This window comes from Eptatretus burgeri, chromosome 14 (genome assembly GCF_056783735.1).
Source record: "Eptatretus burgeri isolate ZD-2024b chromosome 14, Ebu_testis_v1, whole genome shotgun sequence".
Classification (NCBI taxonomy): Eukaryota; Metazoa; Chordata; class Myxini; order Myxiniformes; family Myxinidae; genus Eptatretus; species Eptatretus burgeri.
This window is the reverse complement of record NC_140974.1, coordinates 38457132-38483869: the sequence shown is the minus strand read 5'-3', so window position 1 is coordinate 38483869 and position 26738 is coordinate 38457132. Positions and strand designations below refer to the sequence as shown.

Below are 26738 nucleotides of genomic sequence, written 5' to 3'. Positions count from 1 at the left end.
TTTTTTTTTGGAGTTTTTAGTAATTTTATTGTAATTTTTTTTCTTTTTTTCTTTCATGGGCAAAGACGGTCTTGGGTAAAAAAATATTTTAAAAACACAACAACACAACACCCCTTGATGAGACACCCACCAACAACACTCCACACAATGCATACAATCGCCCATCAATGCTCAAGCGATCTAAAAGTCCTGTCAACATCCCTATAGCCCTCTATCACCAATACTTCCAGGTACCTATCTAATTCCAATTTAAGTTTATCGAAGAAGACGATCAATGACCTTGGTTAAGATGTGACGTGTTCCGTTTCAGTGGCCATTGTGAGGATTGAGATTTTGCAGCAGCATGATGGCAGTGTCAACCTTCCGTGGCATCTGTGCGATGGCACACCTGAAAGATGTATTGAGTTTAAAAAAGATAACTCAGATGGGTAAAGGGCAGATAGATTTTGATCGGCCACAGAATCGATACTTTTGACGATGAAAGTGTCAAAAGTGTCACTCGGTAGGAGGTAAATAATCTTACTGTTGAGAAGATCAACCATATTATTTGTTGTGGTTAAAATCACACATGAAGCCAACCACTCATAATGTTTTATGATTGTACGGTTCTTTAAGTCTGGCATACACTTGGATGATGACGTCATCTTCCGATTTCGCACAAAGAGCAGGTGGTTATGCAATTACGTTATCGTTACGGTTACCCTCCACAGAAGGCAGTCACCCCTCATCCACTTGCAACAACCAATCAGCAGAATGCTCGAGCCGTTTTCGACTTCTTCCATCCGCAGCATCAAGTCGATTGGGCACACGCATATTTATTCTTAAACTTAGTGTCATGCAATGTCGCCACAATGGAGAGTTTTTCATACAGGCTTTGACGATCGTCCCCGTACTCCCCTCCCCAAACTCAAACTCTCTCTCCTTCCCCCCAACCTGCAACTCTCTCGTGCAGGCATTGATGACCCCCCCACCCCATCCCAATTTCTCCCCCCACCCCAACTTTCTTCCCCACCACCCAACTTTCTCCCCCCTCCCAACCCCAGCGAACTAGTTATGGCTTGTTAGCAGTTATCAGTATACCACTTCTCATTCAGTCATGAATAATACACCACTTTAATCCAGTAACTTTGCAGTCATGGCAAAGGGATTTGCACTGTTATGATTATAGTTACTCTCTTAGTATTATTTTTTATTATCCCGACCCCCGGATTGAGGGACCGGGATATTGTAATCGTCCGGTTTGTTTGTTACTTATGAAATCTAAAGATTTCGTAAGTATATTGATGACTTCCGTCATCTGTTTGTGTGTTTGTTTGTTTGTTTGTGTGTGTGTGTGTGTGTGTTTGTTTTTTTGTTTGTAGGCACAATAACTCGAGAACAGAAGAAGCTACCAATGTCAAATTACACCACGTGATTCAGGAGGGTGATGGATAGTGCTGATTAGATTTTGGTCAAAATCGGTCAAAGGTCAAGGTCACAGTGAGGTCAAACATTCGATTTTTGATGGTTTGGGACAGAATCATCATAGAAACTTCTGGTTTGCGTCGCTACCTTCTCGAGAGACAGCTTTTATTCGACAAGGTCAGAGGTCAAGTTGAGGATTTCGTAAGTACCAGTCTATGACTGCTTGTTTGTTTGTTTGTCTGTCTGTTAGCAACTTTACGGCAAAACGGCTTTACCAAACACTATCAAATTTAATCCACAGGTGGGCAATGAACCTTGGACGACCCCATTAACTTTTGGGTCCAATTGGATCAAAGGTCAAGGTCAAGGTCACGAAAAGTTCAAAATCGTTTTACAGTCATAACTTCGTCAAAAATGGTTTAATTGACTTTGAACTAAGATGAAAATATTCCTTATTCTATTCCTTATAATCAACATTCGGGTTAAGGATGTATCAAATTTAAATTTGATCCCCAAAATAACTTTATGCCTTAAATGGGTGGGATTTGTTGTGCCTGGCACCACTTGTTATTATTAACATTATATGTTATTATTGTGAAAACGATATGACTATGAAGAAACCTTGGCTATAATTTGTTACTTCTGCGGTAATTAGTACACTGCTTCTCATTCAGTTATAAATAATACACTGCTTTAATCCAGTAACTCTGCAGTCACACCAAAGGGATTGCAGTGTTACGATTATAGTTACTATATTATTATTATTATTATTATTATTATTTTAAACGTTATGCATTATTATTATTATTATTATTATTATTATTATTATTACAAAAACGATATGACTGTATAAGGAAACATAGGCTAATTTGTGTGAAGCAGTCTGAAGGTGAGGCCGATACATATTGTGTGGTTAGAAAGCCTGTGACGCCGATCCTTTCCATATTTGATGATCATTGTAACAATCACTTTGTGTTTCACACTGAACGGAAAACCCAAAGGTTTGGCATGGCGATTGTGAATATGACAGGTTCGACAATGTGTTCAGCCTGAACTGCATAAGAATATCAATGGCAGATTTTGGAATCTGCCGTCCTACGCCGTAATGACGTCCCAGATGTAATGACGTGGCGTGGCAGACAGACAGACAGATAACTGCCGCTGCTTTAATATATAGATTACGGTTGCACGTTATTTATGGAGCGTAGTTCAGTTTTGTGAAACATGAGTGTTACAAAGGCTTACTGATTGTTGATGTTGCCAAGTCGTTTAAAATGGTTATGCCTCCTCTGTATGGCAGTGATAAGATGTGATTAAGTTAGCAATCTTGGTGCAGTATCGGCACGGGTAATGATGTGGATTGGTGTCAGTGCAATGTCGGAACACCTTTAATTCGGTGGTTATGTTATTTGCCAATCGATGAAGTTTTATGCAAGGTGCAGAAAATTGTGAGGTTCAATTACTTCAAGATACTTAGAAATAAGAATAAAGAGACCAAAAAAAAAAAAAACCCAGATGATCACCACATCCCATCGCAATTGTCCAATTGATATGTTAATTTGATGTTGGCTGATTATAAATCAGAACGAAATTGCATGTAACCAAAATGACCCAGATGAATGAGGTCTAAGTTAGTATGGTGAAAGAGAGAAACCCTCCTCTCACATTCTCCCCCTCCATTTTCTTTCTAATGTGTAAAAAGTGGAGTTTATATATTTTTTTTTCTTGTTTTCAGAACTCCTGCTAAAATGTTTCCTTTCTCAGTATGTTTTTTTTTTTCTTCCAAACTCCAAACTGCATGATTATCTCAGGGAAGGGTATGCCGTGTCTCTGATGGTCTTGGTCTAAAATTTCCCGCTTGCTGTGGTACAATCGCAGGATCAGTCGAGCAGATTAGCATTGCCTTCGTACACATCAATTTACCCTGTTTCGATAACCAACCTTGTTACAAGGACTTGCACAGAACAACGAGCAGAGCCGGTGAAGTTATAAAACTATTAACTATTTTATTTTATTAAAACTTGTCCATGTTATAGTACCTGTAATGAATCGTACCTTGGTCAATACTTGATCACACTTAAGCTTTTGATACATGAATTTCAGTTACTTTGAATCGCACCAGTTGTTTGTTCACCAGCACTGTACATTTTTTTTTTTTATCTTTCCGGCACGTACAGTCACAAATCGTAACAAATTACCCAAATGAAACAGAGAACACAAAACGTGTGGATGAAGAAAAGGAGATACAATTTTGGAGGTCTGTTCTTTGTTTTCAGCTGTTGTTGATCACAATGCACAGTAACAGATGTGGACTGAATGCCAGGTAGGCAGAGAGGTCAAGAGCAGAACAGATCTAGTTTAACTCACTATTTGTTGAATCTGATGTCCTGAAATGCTGAGTGCTGAGTGAGTGAGGAACAACAGAATAAGACATGGAGAAAGCACAGATTTTCCATCAGTACAGCCACAGCACGGCACAAAGGCAACATGTGGTGCTTAATCTCACCTGGATTTCATGCCAGCACTGCTTGCTCACATTCCTGACTTTGGGCAGCCTTAGCAGGTCTCCTATGATTCAGGTTTCTCTCATTCTCTGCTTTCTTTGCCCTCCTCAAGATTCCTCTGAGTCCCTGTGCTCGATCTACGATGCTCGATATGTGATCTCACAGAATCTCACAGGCTTTTTCCCTATCAATAGTCCAATCTGGCTTCAAATTTGGGGATCGTTCACACTCGTTTCCAGCCTCTTACAAGGTTATAACGACGGACCATATTGGGAACCATGGCTGTGTATCTTTGCCCCCCTCCCCAAACCCCCTTTTGCCCTCATAACCGGCTGCATGTGCGTTCTTCCCCATAATGAAACTTCATCATATCCGGCTCATCGCGTGCTCGTAATTTTGCATGCAAGTTCGATTTTTTTTTTTTTTTAGCAATTCCGATGGTGGTCATGGAGATTTGTTCTTGAAAAAACAGCTGGTCATCCTTTATAAATCCACACAATGAACATGAAGCAACAAAAAGGAACAAGATGATGTAATGCATAACTCCACAAAGTAGCTTCGATGAGTAATCCAAAACGGAAACAATTACAAGCTTCATTACCTCATGGGATCTCAGTGTTTAACCCTGGAATTCCCAATTTTCTTGGTCGAATTTTCTTGTATAACTGCACATTCTCCAAGTAAGATTACAAAACGTATCTCGTTCCATGATTCTCCATCCGCTCCCCCACGAGCTCGAACAGGCGTACGCCGAGCCAGTGGGTGTTTATGCATTGTAGCATTAAGCGATTATAATTGACTCTGAAGCAATATATTGATTGTCTGCCATGTTCATCCGTGCCGAGCCCATCCTTGTAGCTTTCTCTCTGTTTGCTTGTTCCTTTCACAACCATTGTTATCTGTATGCATTCATTAACTCCGCTCTATTATTTTTGGACCATTTTAATTCCCCAGCGTTTGTTTGATCAAACATGTATCGCATTTCGAGGATTTTACTTCTTGCATGAAGTGAGTGATTCACAATGAGCGATTTATAATTTCTCGCTCACAATACCGATGGGACAAAGATTACGATTAGTCATTTCGACTTCAGTTGTCTTTTTTGTATCAGTGGCTGTCGCATTATCTGCCATTTACACAAAGGCTGCATGGCTAAAAGAGAGATGGCAATTGTAAAGATTATGGGGTAGAAGGGTGTACTTCATGACTTGAACAAATAACGTGTCGGTCACTTAGCACATCCATGATATGAGGATCCAATGTTTGAATCCCACTTACTATGGTCATTTAGCATAATGTACCAATGTTATTGCAAATTCACATAAAAGTACATTGACATATCATGATATCTTTGTATTAACATTATACTGTTTATGTGTAAACTCCAACATGAAGAAACATAATGCCCAGTCACTAAATTGTAATAGATGACAGCAGTAGAGCAGTAGGCCAGTAGTTCATAGCTGCTCTCCTGCGTTGTCACAGGTCATGCATGAATCCTGGTTTCAGAACTTTAACCTAAAATGAAGCATCAATCAATGGAATGCCTTCCAGTAAGGAATATCCAGATAATTTGAAATGCAAGACAGCCTCTCACCGGAAATATAAACTCGTGTTGGCTGAAAAAAGTTACACTTTGAAGGTGTTGAAAGAGAGATTCACTGGGTAGGTAAAGAGCTTGGACTTGTCACAGAATTTATTGTGAGAAATCACCAGATGGTGAAAATATATAGTCAGGGTTATCATCGTCATTCCTCACATTCCTACTCTGAAGGCATAACAGATGTCGTGTCATTGTAACTGAATGTCATTAAACAAATTTTAAGTTTGAGACCTTGATTTAAATAAATTAAAAAAATAGGTATTTTTTTTCAATCTCAGAAACACTTTGACTTTGTAAAGACAAGTCAATAGCCAATCAGCATTCAGCAGTACCAGGTGGCACGTGACATAAGCTGCAGAAATAGGTCGATGATCTCATCTCTATTGTAATAATTCCTTTCTTGTGCTGTAGTTTGATTGTCCAAGGTTCATCTGAATCCTTTATTCTATAAATGGGGAAGTGTTTGTTTGTTTGTTTGACTTCTATGCACTCCTGAACCACTGGACCAAACGACTTGAAAACTGGTGATTGTACTTGGTGTGTGCACGAGCAGGTTTTAGGGGGTAAAAATAAAAAAAAATAAAAACCATTAATAGTCCGAGGAGTTTAGGGTGCGGGGGGACCCCAATTCTCTCAATGTAAATATGTATGGCACATTACACTACTCCCAGTGTGAGGCAGTATTACAAATCATAACTAGAACAGCACTCGGTAGAGCGCATACCTCTGCCAGGCTGAACGGTTTACTTTTTGTATCCCACTGATAGGCCGGATCTGCATCAGGACCTTATATTAAGATTCCTCACCATTTCTCAGGTCATTTTGAGTTTTTCAGTTTGCTGTGAATTTTGGCTGGTTTGAAGTTCCACATAAATCATTGAATGAGACACCTCTGTTCAACAACATATATATGACGATGTTGGTTACCATCTTGGTTTTACCCAGAATGACTTGACAAGCATTGATGTCACATCCTGTGTAAAATGGGCAAGGAAGATGAGATCATTACACAAATTTTCAGCATCGAACAATTGTTTTTTTTTTTTGGTGTTTTCAAGTCCTTGCCAACTTTGCATTTCTATACATGTAGAAGTGCAGAAACTTACCAAAGGATGTGCTTTGGTCGTGCTTGAGAGTTGGAGCACAAGTTTGAATTGTGACATGAAAATGTTTTTTGTTTTTTTTAAAGTAAGAGTGATTATTAAAATAGACACACATCCATGCAGACACATACGTGAGACAACAACGGACCTGACTTCAGAAGAACATGACCACTGACTTTGCAGAAAGTAATGCAACCTCCCGGGGCACTCTGGGTACTGGTCAGCACCATCTTTGTGATGTCTCTTTTTTTCCCGCAGTCAGTGGAACTTATTCTGAGCGTGGGATAACCCCGTGATGGTTACCAGGATTTTAACTTGATTTACGGTTTCCCCACCGAATGCCAAAATACCTAATCGAGCAAAGTATGGGAGGCAAATTGCAGAGCAGGCACGCATAGTCTTTCAACAACATGAATTTATTTTGTAAGACTGTGCATGCCTGCAATTCTTGAGTATTTATTGTGAAGTAAAATAATAAAGACTCAGCCATGAGACATATGTGCAGATGGATCAAGTGGGAAGACAGACACACGAAAGACGAAAATAATAAATAAACCAGGCGCAACAAATCCCGCCCATTTAAGGCATAAAGTTATTTTGGGGATCAAATTGAAATTTGATATATCCTTAACCTGAATGTTGATTATAAGAAATGTTTTAGTTTTCGTTTGAAGTCAATTAAACCATTTTTGACGAAGTTATGAGCGAAAAAGATTTTGACCTTTTCGTGACCTGACCTTGACCTTTGACCTCATTGGACCCAAAAGTTAATGGGGTCGTCGGAGGTTGATTACCCACCTGTGGATACAATTTGACAGTGTTTGAGCCAGCCATTTCCCAATAAAGTTGTATTTTCGTAACCATGTTTTAATGGAAAATTTCTAATTTTGACCGATGACCATGACCCCCAAAACTTCGGACCCTACCGATCTTCACAAATATGCATTTTTCACTATAGGAATGGGTAGGATTATAAGTGAGAAATAGAATAAGGTTCACTATAAGCTTAGTTTGAAGTAAATCACATCATTTTTGATGAAGTTATGAGCGAAAAACGATTTTGATCTTTTCGTGACCTTGACCTTGACCTTTGATCCAATTGGACCCAAAGTTAATGGGGTCGTCCAAGGTTCATTGCCCACCTGTGGATTAAATTTGATAGTGTTTGCTCAAGTTGTTTTTCCGTAAAGTTGCTAACAGACAGACAAACAAACAAACAAATGAAAAATCGTGCTTAGCACGACACTTGGCGAATTAGTTGACCTTTCCGTGTAGTGGTCCAAGCTGTAATTTCATGGAATGTGTGCTGTTTATTTGTTCGTACATTCATAAAATGACGCAACGTCACAAATAACAATTATCAGGCGCGCGTTGTCATGGTAACGGCAGCAGATTGAAAATTTTCACAACTCATTTAAAGCCACCATGTGACATTCAACAACTTATCATCGGTGCTTGTTGCCTTCATTCTGATCGTAGAAAATATTTGAAAATACCTAGGAACATTGCTTTTCAACCAGCTTTACGATCCCGTTATCAGGTTTGAAATATGTTGTAAAACAAAAATGTATATTTTATACGTGTGTTTCATGTTTTGGGTGACCCTGACCTTGACCTTTGGTCAATTTCGATCAAACTTTGTACACATGTTAATATTACATGCATAAATAGACAGTATAAGTTTCAATATAATAAGTGCAAAACTGTTTGAGAAATAGCCATGTGTAATTCACAAAATTCCCCATTGGTTTATAATGGGCGATAATATAAAGTGATGCAGAATCCAGATCCTGATCTTCAACATCACCAAAAGTCACATATCTTTTTGCACTGTGGATTTCTATCAGCTGTTAAAATTTCATCCAAATCGGTTAAGAATTGTGACGTGTAGAACGAATAGAATTTTTTTTAAATCACGCCAATAGCTAAAAACTTTGACGTCATACGCTTGCGAAAACTATGCGTAATTTGTACTAAACACGCATTTTAAAACATTTAGATATTCCATTGAAGTTTGTTTTGGCGGCAACAGGAAGTCGCTACAACTTCCGGTCACTGAGTTATTTTCAAAAGCTTGTTTTCACCTTTTTGACGTAACGTCGTGACGTTAAGTGTGATTATGACGTGATTTGATCCCAGACTATTTCAGCAAGATTGGCTATCACATGTTAAAATTTGAGAACGGTTACTTCAGTAGTTTCGGCTGCACACGAGCGTAAATATTTTTTAAAATGACATCAATAGGCAAAACTTTGACGTCGTGCGCTAGCAAAAACTCTGCGTAATTTGTAATAAGATGCATTTAGATATTTGAATGAAGTTTAATTTGGCGTCAACCGGAAACTGAGTTATGTCAAAAAATGTGTTTTCATGTTGTGTGACGTCGCATCGTGACGTTTAGTCCGATTAAGACGGGGTTTGGACGCGGACCGTCTCAGGTGGATTGGCCATCAGGTGTAAAAATTTAAGAACGACTGGTCCAGCCGTTTGGGCTGTAGACGACCGGACAAACAAACAAAGCAACAAACAGAACAGACCAACATACTTGACAAAATCGAAGATTTCGCCAAGTAACAAACAAACTGGACGATAACAATATCCCGCTCCCTCCCTCCGGGGGGGGGGGGGGATAATAAACCTTTGTGTTACAAATGAAAACGTTGGGTCCCAGACACACTCACACACCTTCTCCCACACAAACCTTGCAAGAATTCTTAAAAGGCTCAAATGTCTCTTTGGGGATAGCAGAAAAGTAGGACAGGTCTGTACCGGACAGACATTGTGGTACAGCGGTGAAGTATCTCAGTGTCCCCAGAAAAAGAGTGTCTGGCTTCATGGACCATCCAAGGCAAAAAAGTGCACAGTCTCAAATAGGACTTCTTCCTCCCTCCCAATTACTCTTGCCCCTCACGTAACATCGTGTAGCGATGAACACGGAGGCCTCCTGCTGTTGGCTCAATCAGGTCACGGCCTGTGGTTCTGGCCAGTTGTGACACTCCGTGCCCGTGGTACGCGACTACGAGTACACTGCATTGCTGCCACAGTGGGAGGGTCCTCTCGGGGCACAGACACAGCGGAGGCGCAGATGCTGGGGTGGTGCAGACGCTGGGGGTGGCGCAGACGCAGGGAAGGTGGAGGCGCAGACACTGGGGAGGCACAGACGCTGGGGAAGCGCAGACGCTGGGGAAGCACATACGCAAGGACAGGAGAGCAGAATTAAGTGCAGCACTGGCACTACCTCATATTAATGATCCTCTCGGGAGTCCCTAAACCTTTGCTTGCCTGCCCCTCACTGGCTCTTCAGGAAGGACAGATCATGTGGTGCCATTAACCCAGTTTTCCTCCATCACACACAACACCACCTTCCAACAGCGTACAAAAACAGGATAACTTCACATAAATGTGAAAGACTTGTTAAGGCAAAAAATATTTACCCTACTCTAACCCACGGTCCATCCTCTGGCCTTACACTTCCATAACGACCCTGTATTCCACACACTAACATCAAGACTCTTGAAAATTTTGCCAAAGACAGTTTAAGGTTATGACACCGACTTTCTCTCATCTACTGATCCTGATGGTGTTATGAATTAAACAACAATGTATTTGTTTGTTCTTACTCTGTGCAGAACTTGCAGCAACAAAGTGCCTTTTCATGATTGGAAATTATATTTTTGTTTTCCTGGAATCTCACTTTATGCAGCCTCTTGTATCTCCACTCAATTATATCTTTGCGGGTGCTCTTTTCTCCAGTTTTTCTCCAGTTTTAGTGCCCAACTGTGTCTGCAGACGTCTTCCTCCAGTTGGGTTACTTTTTTTTAGGAGTTTCATGGCAAGATTTGCATTCTGGCCACCGTAACACCCTTCACTCCACAAAACACAAGAAAAACAAAGAAAATCGAAAACTCACTCCATGACATTACCTCCTGTGCAGCTGCCCTCCACAGAGTAGCTCACCTGATGACGGGATTGAGGGAAAGCTTTTTGGACCCCCACTCTTTGATGAGAGGAGGAAAACCACAGGGTAACCTTCCCAGTTCAGATTGCGGTAGTGTGTGTCGGGGTGGTGCTGAGGTGTCGTCCACCAGACGGCGGTCTCCTTGGGTTAACCTGAGGCTGTCCCTTCAGGTGGGTGCCAGGAATGTCAGCCCAAAGAGAGGGATGATCACCTGTTTCTGTTATCATCTGAGCTCAAGCATTTAAACATCACTATTGCAGCACTCTCTAGGGTTCGGAGACCGGATAGTGGCGAGATAATGGTGGGTGGTTACACCTACGATTGGTCTGGTCGCTCTGATGGTTACCATACCCAAGGAGTTGCCGTAGCTTTGTCCATTAAACTGACTCCAATGATAATTGAGGTAGCACTAGTCAACGAGCATATTATGAGACTAGGGATTCATCACACATTGGGTGTCATTTCCCTGGTTTCTGTATCTGCTCCGACTGAGGAGAGTAATCTCACCATGAAGCCGCATCCTATGCCATGCTCGAGTCTGTGGTTGATCAGTGCCCCAGGCGGAATACTCTTCTAGTCTTGGGGGATTTCACTGTATCAACTGGAACTGAGAGGGATGGTTGTGAGACATGTGTTGGTCCTCATGGGTCTGGGACTGTGAACCAGAAGAGCACCAAGTTCCTTGACTTTGCAAGAAGTCATGAACTTAGGGTGGCTGGTTCATGGTTTTTGCACCCAGAGGCTCATCACTGGCTTGGTATTCCAATGCTGGTGGTGTGGCCAAGGAGATTGACCATGTGCACACTGATGTTCGCTGGAGGATGATTCAAAACTGCACAGTCTACCGGAGTGCTCAGTTCCTCAATACCGACCACATGCTTGTGGTAGCAACTCTGAAGTTGCAGCTTGAATCTGGGAGAATGGTACTATCCCAGTTTAGGCTGGATGCTCGCAAGCTCAAGGATGAGAGGGTGGCTGAGGAGTTTGCAAATGGGCTGAGTGGGGAATTGGGGGGGGGGTGGGTCTGTGTGCTTTGGGGAATCCTGAAGATCTGTGGAGTGCCTTCAAGACCACCATCCTTGAAGTTGCCAGTGGATGCCTTGGAACTCACTGGAGGGTGAAAAAGATTTTTTTTTTCTCTCTCAAGGGCCAACTGAATACCATTGAGCAGACTTGCAGGGCCAGGCTTAATGGCAGAGCTGAGCTATTCAGGGAGTTGAGGCATAAAACTGTCCGTGTGCTGAGGGTGGACAAGGAGGCCTATACGTGAGGAATCTGTGATGGAGTAGAGCATCACCTGTGGTCAAGTGATTCTCGTCCTGCTTATAGGGGAATTCGCACATTGCGTTCCTCCAAGCCTGTCCCTCGGTGTACTGCAGTTAGAGCAGAGGGTAGGAGGCTTTTGACAGAGGAGTCCGAAGTGAAGACCCGCTGGGCCGGTTACTGTGAGCCGCTGTACCAGGCTGATCCACCAGCTGTTGAGTTGGATGTCAGGGGTGTTACTGTCCCCATTTTTGACCCTCCAAGCAACCGTTGTCCACTTTCGTTTGTGGAAACACAGGCTGCGGTGAACCTGTTGAAATGGAGTGTAGCTTCTGGGATCTGAGGCATCCACACTGAACTTCTCAACGCTGGTGGAAATGCTGTACTCATGCCTTTGCATGCAATTCTGTGCTCTGCCTGGAACACAGGCATCATCCCAACTGACTGGAATCGGGGCCTTGTTGTCCCTCTCTGGAAAGGGAAGGGTGATCGCCAGGACTGCAACAACTAACGAGGGGTGATGCTCCTCTCAGTGCCGGGCAAGGTCTTTGCTCGGTTAATTATTGATGGGGTTCACCACCATCTGCTTGAACACCAGCGCCTAGAGCATTGAGGCTTTACACCAAAGAGGTTAACAATTGACCGTATCCTTGCCCTTCAGGTCCTCACTGAAAGCAGTCGACAGTTTCACCAGAGGCTGCTTGCAGCATATGTTGATCTCTGTAAAGCGTTTGATTCAGTGAATCGCGATGCCCTCTTGAGGATTTGTACGGTGCCACCAAAACTGATCAATCTGATGTCTGAACTATATGTTGGGACGGAGAGTGCTGTGAGATGTGGTGGTACCATCTCCGACTTATTTCCAGTTGTTACTGGAGTTCATCAGGAGTGTGTACTGGCCCCCACACTTTTCAGCACTTGTATGGACTGGATTCTGGGGAGGATGTCGGAGTGATCAAGCTGCGGTGCATCGTTTGCGAATGTCAAGATGTCTGACCTTCATTTCGAAGATGATACAGTCATCTTTGCGGAGACTCTGGATATCCTTTTTGGGGCCCTTGAGGTGATGAATGAGCAGACAGAGCCGCTGGGATTACGGGTTTCCTGGGTCAAAACTAAGATCCAGGCTTTCAATGACATCTTGGATGCTGGTGTCCTGTCTGTGCCTGTTTGTGGTGAGGATGTTGACGTCGTGGAGAGATTCACTTTCCTTGGCAGTGATGTTCATGTTTCTGCTGGTTCTGAGCCATAAGTCAATGGACATCTGTGTGAGGCCTGGAGAGTCACGGATTCACTGGATCATGCTGTGTGGCACTGTTAGTACCTGTGCAGGATGACAGTCTGAGTCGTTAGGTCCTTGGTGCTTCCAGTCTTGCTCTACGGATGTGAGACTTGGACTCTGACCAAGGATCTGAGACGGAAACTTAATTCCTTTGGTACCAGGTGTCTTCGGAGAATCCTTGGCTACCGCTGGTCGGACTTTGTGTCCAATGAGTAATTGCTGAGAGAGACTCAAATGCGATTTGTTACCTGCATAGTCTGTGAGCGTCAAGTGCGGGTGTATGGACATGTGGCTCGTTTTCCTGACGCTGATCCTGCTCACCAGATTCTCTCAGCGAGTGAGCCTCATGAGTAGAGGAGGCCAATGGGCCAACGACGTGCCTCATGTTGATCAGCATCTCAAGGAGATGGGGATGGGCCTGGAATCTGCCTGGGGGATGGCCCGACAGAGGCCCCTGGAGTACCGGCGAAAAGTGGATGCAGCGACGCGCTGCTCCCGCACATGCTCCCATACCTGACCTGACCTGAAGTGTTCACCATACACATGACGACACACAAACTTGGTTATTACTGAGGTTACTGGTCTAAAATATCTTCCATTTGCCATTAGAAAAAGTTTATAGATGAGAGAAACCATAATCACCAGAATTGTAGGAATTAGAGTTCATTTTCATTCCAGATACAGCCAGTGGCTGCTGTTTGCATCATTGCTGGGAGAGCACCTGTACCGCTGATGCAGTGCCCCCCTGTATGTCAGAGCAGGAATTTGCAATTTGGCCACGCTGCTGATGTTAGCTCACCCACTCTATGCGAAGGACTATGTGGGATGTTTAACATCCACCAACTAAATTCAAGCAGATGGGATGCCCAGCTTAACGACCTTCCAAGGGGCGGCACACGTATTGATGCCTCTCGCTCCCTGCGAAACACCAGGATGACATTTTATAGTTGGGTCAGCATTCAAACCCAGCCTGGACAGTTCAAAGGTGACGATAAATGCCTCTAGACTATCCTCCCAGCCCCGTTTGCAGAATGGAGGACACAAGAACGCACAAACGCCGTGTTTCGTGGAAAAAAAAAGAATAACGATTAAGGGTTGGAAAGTCTCCAAGTCCTTCATTTCTCAACATTTACGTGGTTTTTCGTTCTCTGGGTCAAATTATTCTATCTGCAGCTGAAATTGCTCTCCCCGCTCTGCGGTTCTCAGAATTTTGGTGATTACCTTTCCCTTGTCAAACCAGCCCGTGTCCACTTTGGCAGTTGGTGATTTTATCATTTTCTTTCCTGTATTTTTACCTTACAATCTATTTTGTCAGGCTTCATTTAACTTTGTTATTGAAGCATCAAAACCAAATCCCTTCCCCATGTACGCAGTACGTCCAGCGTCAGAGCTGTGTAAGTCATTACATCTTTAGCGTGATCTCTTGTCAGGGATGAAGAAGTGCCTGGTAAGAATTGAAGGCTGTCTGGGAAACTCTTTGTAAGCTTGCATTATCAGTTTTTTTGTAATATACCCTTTCTGCCTTAACCGAGGAGAAAGCACCTTATCATCCAAAAAGGAGTTGTTTCATGTACTCCGCAAAAGGGACTAAAATAGTGAATGACTATGGGTAAATTAAATGTAATATGACTATTAGGACTCTGCCATTTAGCATAAAGCAATGCACTGTTTTATGGATTTACGTATTTCATGTGATGAGCTTTAAAAGGTGTCTTAAGATGGACCATTCAGGCTGGCTATCTTGGCGATCGCTTTGTGGTTAGGGTGGCTTGGGATCCTGGGGTCCTAAGTTCGAGCACCGTTCACCGCTGATTTAACACCAGGTGGGGTTGACTCAGCCTTTCGTTTTTTCCGAGGTCAGCGGAATGAGCACCATGGTACTGGTAATGGGGGCATTGCATCAGCAGCATCGCTGTGCCCCTAACCAATGATGCAACCAGCAGCCACATGACTGCACATGAGAGATTTGTGCAAACTTTTCTTGGATGTTAATTTTGTGGGTTTTTTTTTATTCCTTGGATACAAAGTGATGTTGGCTCATGGAAGAGCAAGTTGACAGAGGGAAAGACTAGGTAAACGTACTGACAGTGGGTCTGAGGGCAACACCTGGACAAAACAAACAAGGGAATGAAAGATCAGAGAGAAGAGAATGATGGATGAGAGTCTGGTGTGAATTAAGGGACGGGGGGAGGGGTGGAGGTAGGGGAATGGGGGCGAGGGGGTAGACAACAGTGAAGAGTTAGGGAGAACACAGAAATGAAAGAAGGTGTAAAGATTGATTTGGAATCACAGAATCCCAAAAATTTATTGAGATATGAAATGTTGAGATTGACTGATTTGGAAAGGCTGAGATAAATGATTGCAGTGTGGAGTTGGAGGGTTTATCCAGCTTGGAGTGGAGAGGGAAGGCCAGTGACTGTGTGGGCAGGACGTCAAAATGGAGGGAGGGGTGTAAGAAAAGGGAGTTCAATTATTGAGGTTAAGGTTCAGGGTGATGTTGTGCTGTGAGTACAAGGGTTGCACACATTGTCAATCTAAAAATATATCCATATTATATATAATATCACACAAAGACTAAACAAAGGAAATATGCAAACTATAACTACGAACACTAATTCTTCCCTTCTCTTTATACCGCCTTCCCCCCCCCCCCCAGCCAGCCACAAGGTCAGAAAATATGTCCCCAGCTGCTGGCCTGCCAAGCACCACGACATTGACCCCGGCACCTGCTCAGCTTGCCCGCCTCGCTAAGGTTGAAGGGTGACGATGTTTCTGTATAAGATGTGGGGGTGTTGGCGAGAATGCCATTATTCCTGCTGTTTTATATTGAATGTCTGAATGTCCACAACAAACTGAGAGGAAATCGTTGTCACAGTTCCTTTGATCTTGAAAGTCGAGTCCCACGTCGTGCTCGAGCTGTAAGGTAAGCTGCCAAAACGCTTCTCAAACCCCTTAGGTCACTGGCTTAACCCAGGCCCACCAGTTTACCACTTTAACATCCTTACTTACCCTTCTTGCTTAGACCAATGTGGAGCACAATGTTTCCTCTTAAACAAAGCTTCGCTGGGCAAACAAAACTTAAAATGCCCTCATTTGGCATGGTAATTATGATCCTATTAAGCTCGGGCCTAATGCTCCACGGACAAGCACACATTCTGTTGCATCTCGCTGAGTGTGAGCTTCTCAGGTAGAGGGGTTTGGCTGGGGGTGGGAGGATCCACCCTCCATAGTACTGAAAATAAAGTCCAGGGACTGGGGGGGGGGGGTTTAACAGCTTACTCAATTATATTGTTTTTTAATGGTGTTTTATAATTAATCTTTAAATTGTAATACCACCACAACTTGGCAATACACCTGGGGTTCCACCCAAGTATAGAGAGAGTCTGGAGGTCCATCGATCCAAGGTGAAATATGGGTACTGTGGGACAAAAATGGTTTAATTTACAACAGGAAGAACTTGTATCGGTTTTGTACTAAACAGACTTAAGGGGTGAGTATCATTCTGAGTAAAACGGTTCGTTATGTAAAAGGAAAATTAAACTTGAAGCATCTTTTTTTAATATAAATTAAATTATAATTATTGCGGACAGTTTTACGAAGGTTTCTGACTAATGACGACAAAATGGTTCATGTTACACTTTTGTTTGTAGTTGTGAGGGTTTTCGACCTCCTCTTATCTTCCTCAATTTAGCACACTCAATGTGCCACCTGCCCACAGAATTGCCAGCATGGAGGTTTACCTGTAATTGTGCTTATGTGTACTTTACCATGATGACAGCCATTGTTGTTCGTGTTTGCATGAATGCAGTGAAAAATTGTCGCTTTTGATGAGGAAAAGGGATTTTAGTTCCCCTCATTTAAACGCAGACTTTCATTCCCTTTCAGGCTGGCAGGATACCCCCAGAGGTATGCACGTTCACCTTTGAGATGCATAGCCTGGGTTTGAATCTCGACCGAGCTATAAACTGTCATCCCAGTTTTTCACACGCAGGACGAGGCATTAATATGTGTGTGTCGTCCCTCGGATGGATGTTAAACGGGTGTCCCGTCTGCCAGCATTAATTCGAGGCAGTTAAAGATCCCACGGTGTTCTTCGTGAAAAGTAGGCGAGCCATCACCGGCATCCTGAACAAATTACAAATTCCTGTCCTGACCTACTGGGGGCTCATGGAAGGTTTGTACTTCAGCAGCCAATCAGCGGTACAGCCATATTCCCAACAAGGATACAAACCCACAGCCACATGCTGCACACAAAATAATGATGAGTCCCCATTCATAGATCGCAATTTATAAGACGAGCAATCAAATACACACGTAAGGTTTCATGCATACGTCATACGTGCATGTAAGACTGGAACTGCACTCAGTGGAGCACATACCTCCACCAGGCTGAACAGTTTATGTTTTGTATCCCACTGATAGGCCGGATCTGCATCTGGACCTGAACCAAAATGTAATCAGCTTGTTCTTGCCACCGATCCAACTCATCCACCAAGTTTCGTCTGAATCCGTCCATAACTTTTTGAGATATCCTGCTCACAGATAGACGGGTGAAAACATAACCTCTGTCCACCGACATTAAAATGAAGACACCAATGTTTTTTTTTTTATCAAACAGACTTCACGATAATCATGACAAAAATATTATTTTGGGATTTACAGAAGGTATCCTGATAGGATCACTTTGGTGTCAACAATTCGGAAATCTGAAGGTATTGTGGTGGTGGTCGTATGGCAGCTTAGCTGCCAGGGTAGCTATCATTTCTTGAAGCGCGACTGTGTCGCTGATGCAGTGCCCCTCTACCAGTACACACACTGGAACTGGTACTCATTTCGCCAACCTCGGAAGGATGACAGGCTGAGTCAACCCCCTGATGTATTAAATGAACTCAGGACCCTAGGATCCCAAGCCGCCACCCTAATCACTGAGCCAACATCAGGCTTGAAGGTATTGTGAAAAGTGTTTCCTCGGAGTGTAAGACCGACTGAATCGATTCGGTACCAAGGATTAGTACTTCAGCGGCTAAGTGTACCTTCAGTTCCTTTTGCGGTCTGTGCCATTAGTTCTGACGTTTTGGCAGCTTTGAGATTTTCTCAGGCTTTCTGGGATAAGCTTCAAACTGTTTGTGAAATCCTTTGTCAAATGTGTGAATTTGAAACCAAGTCCAAAAACTTTGTCCATGAGCGATTGTGGTGCTTTATGAGCAATTGTGGTGCTTTATCATTGACAGTCATAAACATTGATATAGTGAAGGCCTTTGCCTTGGAAGATAATGACGTATGAGTGAGAGATCTTGCTTTACTTCAACTGTTCATAAACATTGAGAACAAAAGTTATTGACACTTTCGTCCTGAAAACATACATTGAAGAGGTTTGCAGAGCACGAGTATTTGACGCTCTTTACCAAGCTGAAATGTCATTATGACATTGAACGGAGATGCTTTCATGAACAGAATGGTTACATGTGATGCGATGTGGGCTCGATCACGACGTCTCCCAAGTTAAAGTGTTCCAGCATTTTGTGCTGGCACCAAGCCTCAGGTCAGGTAGGTCAGGTATGGGAGCATGTGCCAGAACAGCGCGTCGCTGCATCCACTTTCCACCGGTACTCCAGGGGCCTCCGTCTGGCCATCCCACAGGCAGATTACTGGCCGATCCCCATCTCCTTGAGATGCCGGTCAACCTGCTGCAACCACGAGGCACGTGGTCGGCCCATTGACCTCCTCCACTCACGAGACTCCCTCGCTGAGAGAATCTGGTGAGCAGGATCAGTGTCAGGAAAACGAGCCACATGTCCATACAGCCACAGCTGACGCTCACGGACTATGCAGGTAACAAATCTCATCCGAGTCTCTCTCAGCAACCGCTCGTTGGACACAAAATCTGACCAGCGATAGCCAAGGATTCTCCGAAGAGACCTGGTACCAAAGGAATTAAGTCTCCGTCTCAGATCCCTGGTCAGAGTCCAAGTCTCGCATCCATAGAGCAAGACTGGAAGCACCAAGGACCTGAAGACTTGGACTTTCGTCCTCCCGCACAGGTACCGGCAGCGCCACACCCCATGATCCAGTGAATCCATGACTCCCCAGGCCCGACGCAGACGTCTATTGACCTCTGACTCACAGCCAGCAGAGACATGAATATCACTGCCAAGGAAAGTAAATCTCTCCATGACCTCAACATCCTCACCACAAACAGGTACAGACAAGGTTGCAGCATCCAAGATGTCAACAAAAGCCTGGATCTTAGTTTTGACCCAAGAAACCCGTAAGCACCAAGTCTCACATTCCCTAAAGTGTCTTTGACCTTTGAAACATGAGTGAATATTACAATCATGACCAGAACATTTTGCACGGCAACAAGCTTTCTGGAGTAAAGCGCCATGATCTATGCAGCATACTTCCATAACCCTGTGCCCAAGTTGGCTGACCGCCATTTGCCTGAAGAGTCCACCTCTGATCAGTAAATGGACCCTCTTTCTGCAGAACAGGACTTGCCACCATGCAACACACTTTGTAATTGACAGGATCCATTGGACTAAGAACCCACGTGCACATTTTGATGTCACTTCATTCAGTTATCCATGCATCCTGGTGAACAGCAACACGTGTTCATGTGACATCAACACCTTGGGCACCTACAACTGACATCTGTGGGTCTGCGGCCTGACGGACCACACGGACTAAGCGGGGAGGGAGCAATGTATTAAATGCACTCACATTAAGATCATTATTGATTTTTACCACTCAATATGAACATATATCACATGACTGTCTTTGCTTTCCTGATTGCTTCATTAAAATCTATCAACTTGTCTATTGTTTGGCAAAATTACATTTTAACATCAAAGGAAATTATTTTACTTTTCTCCTCTGGACTGAGAATTCCTGCTGTTTTTAGTGAGCCGGCACTCTTGCTTACATACTGTGACCCTCTGGTTTTTAATCATTATTATCCTCCTTTTCAGCGACATGTTCTCTTAATCTGTTCAGTTATCACTACAATACGTTATTCTTCATGGTAAGAATATGACTGACAGATCCAGATCACAGCACATGCATTCCTGAATTGAATTGTTTGCCCGTTGTATTCAAAAATGGTCGTTCAAAAGAAACGTATAAACCACCTGTTCAACTTCTTTACAGTGCAGAAGCTGTTGCCCAGACAGTAACCACACTGCGGCATATCAAGCGGTGTAACCTGGTGTCAAGGAATGCCCAAGAAGACCAGACTGCTTGATGCCCACAGTCGAGGCAGGATTTTGTAATTTGTTTCATGGTGCTGGAGGTAACTCACCTACTCTTCCTGAAGGACACGATGGGATCTTTAACGTCCACCAACTGATGCCGGCACATGCATAGATGGCAAGTGACCCGCATTTCAAGGGTTTGGCCCGTTATGCTTCTGAAAAGCCACATTGGATCGAAAGTATGATCAATTTTTAAAATGCAATGTTTTGCTTCCATTCCACTCGCCAAAATTGATACACACACTGATAGACCTGTGGCAGCCTCGAGCCGATATGCAAGGTACCACTCTAGTCTATTGGCTGTGTGACGTCATGAGCTTTACCCAACCGAAGGCCACGTTAACACCCTCCAGGATTCCGCGTGTAGTATCACTTCACTTCCGATCATGTCTCATTCTAATAAATAAAATAAGAACCCACTTTCGATTCCTACCAACCCGTTATTCGTCACCTCCAACTAGCCACGTATGCAGCTGGGATGCCCAGTTTAACCTCCATCTGAGGGATGGCTCATCCTGCCTGTGAAACACCAGGATTACAGTTTTAGCTGGGTCGGGATTCAAATCCAGCCAAGACAGCTCAGAGGCGAGTGTGCATACCTTTAGCATATCCTGCCCATATACATTTGCAAAACATGTCTGTATTAGTGTCCAGGAGTGCAAAGATCTAGGCACAGCAGCATGCTTTAAGTGTCTCCAAGCACTGGTATGATGTCTGTTAACGTTGTTTGGTGCAGGCTTTTTAGGTCGATCCCTTGTGCATGTGGAGGCTGCCTTACAGCACAATGGATTATCACGTGACAGGATGAAACATCCTTTAATGGACACCTCTGAACGGATGCATGGGTCATTATCCTTAATTGGACTTGGATGTACTCTTGCCGACCACTTTACAGCCCAGAATATAAAACACCTTCAACTCCTACCTGTTCGGATCATTGACTTCACATTTGTGAAACAACATCTCCAAAATCATAACGACTATAAAACATCTACCTTAAATATTTCAACGGAAAAGAGTTCCACCAAGTTAATGCCACGGTACTCGTACAAAAATGGGACGAGGGTTGTCTACTGTTTTTACATGCACACGGCTAAGGGCAGGCAGTGAAATGATAAAACGAAAGTACTAGAAAAGGAAGGGAAGGAGGACGGGTAGGAGAAAGAAAGACCATTGTTGTGACTTCTCTGGGATGCCCAGAGTACCCAGGGAACAGACGGCACGAGAGATAGAGATAGAGATAGATCCAGTACGAGGCACTTGTGTGTGACAAAGGTCGATCATGTAAAAAATAAAAAAAGGGTACTGAGGACTCGACTGGGAGAGGAGGGAAACGGAAGTTTGGGAGGTGAGCATTTTTTCTAAACAAAGCATTATTAACCCTCCAGGAGCCATTTTCACATGTACATACTGTATATACATATAGAGTATACATATATAACAGACAAACCTCTAAACCTCTCATAGTGTAGATTATTAATAATTATTACTTGAACAGTGTATTATGCATTTACTGTAATTGTTTTTGCTTTAAAATGTAGCTTTTACTTCAACCAATCTTGAGCAACAAAAAATAATCATGATTGTTTTGATGCTCATACTCAGCTTATGAAGCACGATCATTCTCATTTCTTTTGTAAGTTTCTTTTGAGTGGACGTCTTGTTTATCAAAACACAATTTGCTTAACTTGATAATGATTGTTAATTCAAACATATGCGTTAACAATCATTAACTAGCTTAACCCACCATACTTGGTGGCATAATGGTTGGAGCGTTCCCTCTGAGTCTGGGAGGTCAGTGGTTTGAACCCTAGCCGAATCTTCCAAAAGACTTTTAAAATGGTATGTGCTGCTTCCTTGCTTGAGGCTTAGCATTTAAATGATAGAGCACAGACAAACAACCATCGGGTTGGCAACTATTATGCAGGCTTTTATGGGCCGAAGGGCTTCATGTGTGGAAGTTCCTTTTAAGGGAACTATTATTATTATTATTATTATTATTATTATTATTATTATCATTAACCTGTGTTGGACTTAGTCCAAAAACGGGGGCTTATGGATTTGGTCTCGATTTTTGTGTCCGTGAATGCGTCCGCAAACATATCTCGGACATGTATGGAGTGATTTTATTCGTACTTGACAGAAAGACAACACGTGATGGTCTACATATGCACATCGCTTTGTTTTGCGATGTGATCAAAGATGTCCGACTGGCGGCCATTTCAGTTGTAAAAAAAAAAAAGAAAAAGCGGTATCGAACACGTCCTCAACCATTTCTTAGACTTGCATTTACCGATGTTATTCTAACTTGGCACACAGATGATGAATGATGGCTTGTGTATGCATGGCATTTTTACTTCAAGATGAGATCCAAGTTGGCTGACTGGCGGCCATTTTAGTTGTTGAAAAAAAATTGGTGTTGAACACGTCCTCAACCATTTCTCAGACGTGTATTTACCGATGTTGTTCAAACCTAGCACACAGATAATGAATGGTGACTTACATAAGCATGTCATGTTTTTTTCAAGATCAGATCCAACATGGCCGACTGGTGGCCATTTTGTTACTTCAATGTGTCCCCGACCATTTCTTATACATGCACGGTCCGATTTTGTTCAAACTTGGCACAAGCACAGTACATGATGACATACACGCGTACCTCACTTTACTTTGCGATTTGATCAAAGATGGCCGACTGGTAGACTGGCGGCCAATTTAGTTGTACATAAATATGGGCTAGCCCTTTAACTCCGTACAACAAAATTACTGAAACAACGGGGGCTATGACTTTTTATGTCATATTTACTTGTTATGATTATGTTATGGACATTGTGAGTGTAATTTCTGTGTGTATGTGCCAGGTTGCTGCCTATGCCACACTGCGATTGGCTGACGATCCGGTGTTGCCCTTTCGTGTGGTCGACTTGGCTCTGATGGTCCAGAACTATGTGAACGATCTCAAAATGCAGGGTGTGCTTGGAATGAGTGACCATTATCAAACACTCAACAGCTCATATCTCCTCGTCTTTCAGATATTCTCCATTATTTTGTTGGCTTTTTATTCCAGTGATTGTTGCTGGAATTTAAAACAATCTAAATCCCAACTCCTTTCATTTAAAAGTTGTTCAAGTGAATGACAACTCACACATTTAAGTTTGTTTACAGCCACATCCTTGTAAATTTGGAGAATGTTGTTAAAACTCCTGCAGTCACTCCCAACCAGGCCATCAGTAATTTAGTTTTTCTTTTGTGGCTTAAGCTTCATTTAGAGCTTGAGAAGGCTTAATGGTTGGTCAACTGTAAGGGGTGTGTGTGTGTGTGTGCGTGCGTGCATGCGCGCGCGCTTGATTCCTTGTCCTCTCCCTGTATCTCCATATGTCCATATCTCTGTCTCCCTAAGCTTCTTCTCTTTCTTTCACCTCCTACCAGCACCCCAGATGAATGCCAGCACAATGCACACCATTGCACAATTGCTGCGCTCTACAGCTGAGGACTTGCAGTCGGACATGAACCGGCCAGCCAACGACCCCGCTGAGCGGCCCCTTTTCCGCCTCCGCATGTTGAACGATGCTCTCCAACGTTTATCGAGATCTTTTATTGCCTCTCATCTTCCAGTTGGTCTCTCCCGGTCAGTTTTTATAGATAATCTCCTTTGTCGTACTTCCATTCCTTGGAGTCATGAATCCCTTTGTTGTTGTTTTTTGGTCATGTCAGCATTGAGACTTGTAATGTTTTTGTTTTTTTTAGAAGTTATTACAATATCATTGATATCAGAAACTTAAAGAGCAGGTTGCAGGTCACCAAACATGTTCTGAAAATTTATCAATATGATTATATGTGCATTAAATAGTTTGATGCAAACTATTGTGTTTGCCTAACTATTGGGAATATTAATGAAATTTAACTCCGAAGTTGTTATTTCTCGAGGCTGTTGAAAAAAAACAGCCGTGTGCCCATTTTTCCGTTTTGAATCTGATATTTTTCTATGAGCATGATGCATTTTTATTCATAAATGTTGTCTTATCGACCACCAAACTGGCTCACCAACTGAGACAAAAGGCTCCAGAGGGCATGTTGTGGTGTTAAATAATTATTTGATTGTTCACAGAAAGACAAACAAAAGAAAGATGAAGGAAAAAGGTGATTGTGAAATTTTGTTTAAAATAATGAGTTGCCTTGAACTTTCAGTATTTTATGCACCGTCACCAAAAATCATTTTTCTTATTGCAGGAACTCTTTAGGATTGATATAAGGCATTTGAGGTGATTTGGTGAGGGAGAGGGGTGGGATCTGGTGGTCAATATGAGGGAAAAACTTGTATCTTTTGCTCATTTTTAGGGCATCTCTACCGAGATGACCTAATAAAGCCAGACCAAATGTCCGTCCGTCCGTCTGTACATCCGCCCATATGTCCGTCCGTACGTCCGTCCGTACGTCAACAATTTTTCTTTCTGATCTTGATGAAACTTAGTACATGGGTCGAGGTCGATGAGTGTTGCACAACGATATAACTTTTGTCTGGGTTCAAGGTCAGGGTCAAGGTCACGAGGTCACGTAAGTTATAAAAATGGCCATTTTCAAAACCTATCTAGTCTGCCATTCTACAAGATATTCGGCAACTGTTTATTGATTATGATAGTAAAAATATTATCTTGTATCTAACCAGACAGATTTTTGAATTTCCGTCCCGTTTGGCCGCCACGTAACCTGGAAGATGGTCAAAAACACCTCCCGGTACAAAGAAAACTTTTTACTTCCGATCTTGATGAAATTTGGTATGTGGGTAGAGGTCGATGAGTAATAACCAACGACAAATTTTTTCCCGGATTCGAGGTCAGGGTCAAGGTCACGAGGTCACGAAAGTTGTGAAAGTTGCCATTTTCAAAACCTATCGAGTCTGTCATTTTAGGAGATATCTGGCAACGGTTCATCGATTATGATCGTAAAAAACATCATAGAGATGACCGTCACCCCCACACGGGGGTAATTTTTCTTTTAAATTCCTCTCTTTCTGACTTTTATTGTCTCCTCCATTACTCCTTTTTTATTCAGTGGTGTAATGGTTTGAGCGTCCCCTCAGAGTCTGTGGGGCCGGCGGTTCGAATCTGACCATGACTGAGTCATACCATATAAATCCGGAGGGAGGCTGGAAGGAAGGAAGGGTTGGGATGGGAGTCTGGAGGGAGGAAGGGGGGGGAAATGGTGGGAGGAGGGAACCGGCATAGTCCGGCAACGCCGTGTACCCCTGCCCGTGTATATATATATATATATATATATATATATATATATATATATATATATATATATATATATATATATATATATATATATATATATATATACATACATATATGATGTGAAATGACTCCTGGAGGGTTAACAATGCTTTGTATCGAGCATTTATTGCCTTAAATGAATAGTAATTAATAATGTTATTACAGAATATATGCGTCGTTTATCTGTCTTGTTTGACAACGCCCCTGCCCCTCCAATCCCAATGTCCTTATCTAAAATTGCCAACACTTTTTACCCTATTTTTACTGTTTTATCCCCCTGCAATCTGTTAAAAATGTTATTTTAACGCGTTCACTCGGCCAGGGGCATGAGTTTTGGCGGGAAAAGCCGCCAAACCATAGGAACCGGGTTGTGCCACCTCAGTATATCGGGGTTAGGGGTCACGGAGGAGTCGGTCCGCCCACCAGACCGAGCTAGCGTCCAATGGTGAGTGACGAGAAGAGCATGGTGCATCATTAATGATGCATGGGCCCAAGGCCATAGAGGTGGGAGCAGCGGCGGAAGTAGAGGAGATACCCAGGATCCCCGAGCTGATGGCCGTGCCAGGAACTGCTGAATGCTGTGTGAAAAGCATGCCCCCACTCAGCTGGCCATGCGTCTCCATCTCCTCACAGGAGTCTGACGGCACATGGACCATAGTGAGGATGAAGCTAATTTCCCAATTGCCGCCAGCCTCCGTTCGTGCTTGTGCCTTGTCCATGTTCCCAACAACTCTGAATAGTTTGCCTGAACATTCTTCTGTCTCATGAATACCCACTTTGTCTCTCTACCTTGGAGTGTCTGACTGTGCTCTAAGACTTAAATAATTTAAGCTCCCATTCATCTTTTGGGCCATGGGCACATATGATCAGTAGTGGGTAAGGGGTTTATTTATTTATTACATAATTGCTTGCTTCTACCTGTGTTCCCCCTCCCCGTGACCATTGGTTTCATTAAATGCAACGGGTCTCGGCAGTGAATTCTTGCTATCACGGTTGCTCCTTCGTGATTGAGAAAGATCTGTTAAAGATTAGTTGGCTGCGGCAAATAACGCCGCATATCCAGACCACACCATGCACCTCTCGGCCGTAATTGAG

General features: G+C 43.0%; 1 protein-coding gene across 5 annotated transcripts in view; it reads left to right on the top strand.

The window, feature by feature from the left end:
- The window catches only part of NAALADL2 (N-acetylated alpha-linked acidic dipeptidase like 2), a 363340-nt gene that overhangs the window by 315146 nt on the left and 21456 nt on the right, over window positions 1-26738 (top strand). For all 5 annotated transcript variants that reach the window (XM_085854415.1, XM_085854417.1, XM_085854419.1 and 2 more), the window contains 3 exons: window positions 15774-15869; window positions 23229-23337; window positions 23797-23995. In XM_085854415.1, the coding sequence (XP_085710541.1) occupies window positions 15774-15869; window positions 23229-23337; window positions 23797-23995 (404 nt within the window). The remainder of the gene's footprint in view (window positions 1-15773; window positions 15870-23228; window positions 23338-23796; window positions 23996-26738) is intronic.